This window comes from Octodon degus, unplaced genomic scaffold (assembly GCF_000260255.1).
Source record: "Octodon degus isolate 3935 unplaced genomic scaffold, OctDeg1.0 scaffold00314, whole genome shotgun sequence".
In the NCBI taxonomy this organism is placed as follows: Eukaryota; Metazoa; Chordata; class Mammalia; order Rodentia; family Octodontidae; genus Octodon; species Octodon degus.
In genome coordinates this window covers 1,384,470-1,390,823 of record NW_004524890.1, presented here as the reverse complement: position 1 = coordinate 1,390,823, position 6,354 = coordinate 1,384,470, and the positions used below count along the sequence as shown (strand labels likewise).

At 43.6% G+C, this 6,354-nt stretch overlaps 1 protein-coding gene across 1 annotated transcript in view; it reads right to left on the bottom strand.

Moving 5' to 3' along the window:
- Nucleotides 1-2,627: 2,627 nt before the first annotated feature.
- Gnl3l (G protein nucleolar 3 like) overlaps nt 2,628-6,354 on the bottom strand; it is a 50,137-nt gene continuing 46,410 nt past the window's right edge. The window contains exons 16-17 of the mRNA XM_023707821.1: nt 6,213-6,348; nt 2,628-3,563 (exon numbers count right to left, since the gene is read on the bottom strand). Of these exons, the coding sequence (XP_023563589.1) occupies nt 3,481-3,563; nt 6,213-6,348 (219 nt within the window). The 3' untranslated portion in view covers nt 2,628-3,480. The remainder of the gene's footprint in view (nt 3,564-6,212; nt 6,349-6,354) is intronic.

Sequence of the window (6,354 nt, the reverse complement as noted above, 5' to 3'; positions counted from 1 at the left end):
TATTTTAAAAAATAGCATTAAATTACAAAATTCCTAGGCCTGGCCAAATAGCTCAGTGGATTAAAGCACCTGCAAGCAGGCGCAGGGGCCAGGGATTCAATCCCCAGGCTTGCCGATCCAGCCCTACCCCTACAGCATGCTGAGACAGCGATTGAGACTGGGCATGATGGCATGCACGCCTGTAATCCCAGCTTTTGGGAGGCTGTAAACAGGCGAATCACTGCGTCAGATCTAGTAGTGATGCCCTAAACACCCTGTAGACCCTTCCCTAAAATAAAAAAAAAATTCTATGTTTATAAAGTGGTTGGTCCCAACCTACGATACTAGCACTTGGGAGGCTGAGGCAGGAGGATTGCCACGAGTTTGAGGTCAGCCTAGGCTACACAGTGTGTTCAAGCCCAGTCTGGAAGTATACAATAAGATCCTGTCTCAGAAAGGCAGGCAGGGATGCACAAATTATCCTGGAGCACTATTATCTACCAGGAGAGTTGGTAATGAGTGAAAACTACATTGGATCTCATCTAATGAGACTATGACAACCTAATTTAAATAAGACAATAGATTCTTACAGCAAAAGAAATTGCATTCAAAGCACTTGACAATAGAAATTAGCATAAAGTACTTAATATGCCTTTGTTAAGATAGTACAATGTAGGAAGTCCTGCATAGGGTTTTCATCTCACTTGGAGCCAGATATAATAGCACATACCTGTAACCCCAGCTGAAGCAGGATAGAAAGTTCAAGGTCAACCTGGGCAATTAAATGAGTCCCTGTCTCAAAATTTTAAAAGGAAAAATGATTGGACTGTCACTCAGCAGTAAGATGTTAAAGAGTACTTGCCCAGTATGTGTAATGCCATGGGTTCAATCCCCAGTATCATCTCTGCTACTCAAAAAAAAAAAAAAAGCATCACACTTGGTTTCCAAGCTAGTATCAGCCCTTAATGTTTGTTGTCTTGGGAATATCCTGTCAACATTGTGAGCCTACTTATTTTTCTTAGAACAATCCTTTATTGTCAGAACTGTACTGAGGTTAAAGATGACTGATTTCCAAAGCTTGATAAGGTTTACATTTAATCATTATGTAATTCTCTCCTTTGGCTCCCCTTCAACACAGAAATGGTCTGCTCTTGCTGGCCTGAATAGCTTATAGTCAATGGCTTTTTAGGTCCAGTCACACGTTTTTGCCCTTAGAATCTCGTTAGGTAAATTAGGGGCTGCCAGTTGAAGAGGCAGAGGCAAAAGCAAAGGTTAACGTGTACCCATGAGTCCAAGGATGGTGTGGAAGTTTGGTGGGTTGCAAAGAGGCTGAATCATACAATGCCAAACCCCTTCAAAAGTATCCTCTCAGGTAGAGTGCATGAAACCGAAATCATGTACAGAAACCAAAACTACCTAAAGCAAGACTACTTCAGTTGCAATCATCTATCCCAGTCCTTTTCTGAGGGCTTGCTACAGTTTGCATCTTAAATGGCACCTAAAGACTAACACCAATGTGTTAGTCTTGGTCAGTGTCACAATATTAGAAGATAGAGAAAACTTTAATAGGTGGGGTAAGGTGGTAGATCACAAGGTTATTGGGGGTTAACTCTTGAAAAGGGGGGGAGGGGAGGAAGAGGAGCTCCCTAGTGCTGGGATTATAGGAGTGCACCACTACTCCCAGGGTTCCAACACGGGGCACAGCCTATGGTACTAGGGATCAAATATAGGTCTTCATGCTTGCCAGGCAGGCCCTTATGCCGCCAAGCTATCCCCCTAGCCTATTTTTGCTTTAAAATAAAACTTTAGGGCTCCAAATAGCTCAGCGGATTAAAGCACCTGCAAGCAGGCACATAAAGTCAATCCCTGGGCCTGCTGTGCCAGTCCCACACCTGGGGCGTGCTGAGATAGCAATTGAGACTAGGTGTGGTGGCACGCACCTGTAATCCTAGCTCTTGGGAGGCTGTAAACAGGCAGATCACTACGAGTCCAGTTTAGTAGTGAGACCCTGAACACCCTGTAGACCCTCCCTAAAAAAAATACAAAAAAAATTTTTAATGGAAAGTTAACAGAGTACCCTTAGCATTACTTAGGCCCACTACCTGTCTGATGGACTAGGTGCTTGCCAGAAGCGGTAATTATATTTTAACAGGATGTCTAATAAATGACTGTGTTGTAGTCAGGGTTTGCAAGGGAAAGGAATACAGGACACATAATTTATAAGATTTTATAATATTTATGAAAAAGTGAAGTGCAGAATATAGGAAATCTGTTCACATATTAGAGACCCAAAGAATCCAGCTGAAAGCCTGGATCCCATGGCAATGTCTTGCAAGAATCCAAATGAAGACCTAGAGCACATGACAATGTACTCCAGAAGTCCAGCTAGAGGCCTAGTGCCATCACAATGTCTCATACGTCTATATAAAGGATCTGCACTGTGAAGGCCCCAAGGTCAGTGGTGGAAGCCAGAAGTCTGTGCTGGTGGGCTGAGTGATCTGCTCAGGAGCAAGGAAGAAACATTCAAAAGAACCACAGCCATCCTCAGTGACAGTGAGCTCCTGAGTCCATATCAGGAAAGCCAGAATGACAAGCTTCTCCAGGAAGAATCAACAGCACACCTCCTTCCTCTCCAGTTTGTGATGTTGGTAACAATCCTCAGGTGGGCCTTCCACACCCAGCACCATGCTGAATTTAGTTCATCTGAGTGTTACTCTTTGACCATTTGTCGATCCACCACACACTGGAAAAGGTTGACTGGTACATCTCCAAATACAGTTCTCTTGAAAACACTCAAGACAATCATACAAACAAGTTTCAGCTAGAGTATTTTAGAGGGGCCCCCAAATTCACAAAAATGCCAACAGTACTTGTAACTAAGGTCCCTAGCCTAACAATAAATGCTTTTTCTCTTTATGCAAACAAGATAGCATCTACAACACTTGAGCACCAGATAGGCTTGTCCTTTTTTCCCAGTATCCTAGCCCCAGACCCTTCCCAAAACAGAAATCACATCATTGTTCCCTCTGCCACCCAGGTGAAGACCTATGGACTTGAACGATGCATGGCCAGGAATCCACTACTGAAATGCCTTGGTGCTGAAATCTCTTACACAGTAATAAAGAAAATATCTTCCCAGAAACCATCAGGTCTATCAGCAGTCCATTATCTAGCTGTACATTCAGTTGTCCAAGAGGGTTTGTTGTAATCCAGCCTTCAAGTCAACCCAATACACAATAGAGGGTGAGAGATAAAACTATTTAGCACCTGGGCTCCACTAGTATTTTATGTCTCTCATAAAACACAGTAGGGATTAAATAAAAGTTACTAGACTTAGTGGCTCCAGATTTTTTTAAATTGGAGAGAATAGAGGAAACAGTGAAGGGAGAGGACACATGGTATGCAAGAGGTTCTTTTATTATACAGGTACTTCAGAGACCCAAACTCTTTTCTTCCATCCCACAGGAACCACGGCTTGGGGAAGGGAATGAGATCATTGGATTAGTCACCAGCACTGTTATCAGCATTGCCAGAAAGGTCCAGGATAGACATCATGGAATCAGAAAGCTTGCTGGCAATTTTGTCTGTAAATGTAAAAACACAATCTTTTGGTAACTGGATTGGAAACTGAAGGCCTGCCAGAGGTAGTCTATAGCGAGCTTTGTCTGTATCAAGCTTCCATTCAGGCTCACTTACCCTTCAAACACTAAACAAAACTAGTGGGATGTCTGAAGCCATTCAACCCCATGGGTAGATCCATTTGTATATCTGTGCTCATCCCAACACAGGTTCTGTGCCAGGTTTTAGACTCATGTGGCTCCAAGTATTTTTGTCCCTTCCAAATATCAAAACAATAAATTTTTGATATTGTGCTGAATGTAGTTTTCCACTATTACCCTCAAAGCATTCAAACAGAAGCAAAAACAGCAGAGGGCCAGCCAAATAACTCCAGATTAAAGCTCCCCTAGCCCCTGTGCAAGCAGGCACAGGGGCTAGGGGGTTCAATCCTCAGGCCTACCAAGCTGGCCCCGCACCTAGGGCACATTGAGACAGCAATTGAGACTGAGTGTGGTGGTGCGAGCCTGTAATCCTAGCTCTTGGGAGGCTGTGAACAGGCGGATCACCATGAGCCCGATCTAGTAGTGAGACCCTCAACACCCCGTAGATCCTTCTCTTAAAAAAAAAAAGAGAGAGCAGAAGAAACTTGAGGAGCTAAACATAAAGTCCATGGGAAAGGGCCCCCAGGCAACAGGTGAACTAAAGAAATCTGGCAAAAAATAAACTGTTCCTTGTGCCTAAGATGATGTTGATCCTGGATTCCATTCCTATTCAAATATCTGGATTCTCTGCCATAACATCTCTTGACACCTATAACTAGAACAAAGTGTGTTCTTGGAGTCTGTTGTACACTTAAGAATAAAATTTTAAGGGGCCGGGGAGATGACTCAGTGGAATAAACACTTCCCTGGCAAGCACAAGGACCTAAATTCAATCCCCAGTTCTGGAAAAAAAAAAACAGGAGGATCACTATGAGTCCCATTTACATAGTGAGACCCTATAGACCCTGTACTAAATACATAAAAATATTTATATAAAAAGAAGCTCTAGGGGGGGCTGGAGAGATGGCTCAGTGGTCTAAAGCACCTACTTGGAACAAGCTTGGCAAAGCACAGGGACCGCGGTTCAATCCCCCAGCACCACATGCCAGCCAGCCCCGCCCCCTGGTGGGCTGAGCTGGCCACACACACACACACACACACACACACACACAATAAATAAATGTTAAAAAAAAAGAAGCTCTAGGGCCAGGGAGATGGCTCAGTGGAATAAGTGCTTCCCTGGCAAGTGTGAGGGCCTGAGTTCAATCCCTGCTTCTGCAAAAAAAAAAAAAAAAAAAAAAAATAAGAAGCTCTGAGTGAAGTAGCACAGCAGTAATAGTTTTGAACATAAATGTTCAAGACTTGTACCACCCTGGTGTTTCTCTGGATTCTCTCTGAGTTTACCTCCTCTAAGAAGCCTGCTCTGATTACCTCTCCAACCATCACCCCAGGCTACATTAGGTTTCTTCTCAGTGCTTTGCTGTGTCTTCAGTGATTGCTCTCTGCTATCAATATCTGTCTTCTCCTTACTCACTAATAAGAGTAGGAGTTCAAGAGTAATTTATATCTGGATTCCAAGGAGTCAGTTTGGAGCCAGTGCAAGAGTGACTAATTGTGAAATACGTAATACTTTTGGGTTGACAAGCAGTCCTACTGTGAAAGTATTTGCTTGTGTACATCTCTCACAAAAGAAATACAAAAAACTGGTTGTCTATGGAGGAAGGACTGGATGACTAGCTATTGGGAAATTTCACTGTATATTCTTTAGGACTCTGGGAGGCTTAGATAGGAGAATCACAAGTTCAAGACCACACTGTGCAGCTTGGCAAGACCCTATCTCAAAATCTGAAAAATGTTACAAAAAAATAAATTTAAAAATAGCTGGAAATGTAGCTCAGTGCAAAGCCTCTGGGTTCAATCCACAGCTCCATTTATATATTTTTAAAAAGCACCTGAAAAATGTGACTATGACACAGAGACTAGGAAGTGGTTCTTTTTTTTTTTTTTTTTTTTTTTGCATTTCATACAGGGGATGTAGGGTATACAGAGTCTTACTACGTAGACTGGACTGATTGTAATCATCCTGTTTTCAGCCTCCCAAGTGCTGGGGATTATAGGCGTGTGCCACCATGCCAGTCTCAATCACCGTGCATGCCAGGGATCGAACCCCAGCCACTGTGCACTGCCTAAGCAGGTGCTTTAGCCTACTGAGCTATCAGGCAGGCCCCTAGGCAGTGGTTCTTTAAGTATGTTCCTCAGATCAACATCACCTCTGGCCCTACAGCTCACCTGCTCAGCTAGAAACTCTAGTTAAGGGTCCAGAAATCTGTGGAGATTTTTTAAATGTATTTTAGTACAGGGCCTACAGGGTCTCACAGGGATCGTACTTCGGTCCCTGCATCTGCCTAAGCAGGTGCTTTATTCCTCTGAGCCAACGGGATGGCCCCAAAATCTGTGCTTTTAACAACCTTTCAAATGATTTTTACAAAAGCTAAAGTTTTAGAAACACCATGCTAACAACTAAGCCTCCTAGCCCATCCCAGCCACCCAACGCTATACATGGAAGATGTTAATTTGGGACCCCTAACCAGGGCAGTCCCTTCTCAGAACACAGAGGTAGTCAAGCACCCCCACCTGTACGCTTCTGCATCTTCTTCTTATTCTTCAGGGCAGATGCCAGAACCTGGCCCTGTTGCAGGGGGTCTGTCTCTATAATTCTCTGCAGAACTGGGCGACGGTCCACTGAACTGACCTCTACCACGTTATTGTTCTTGGT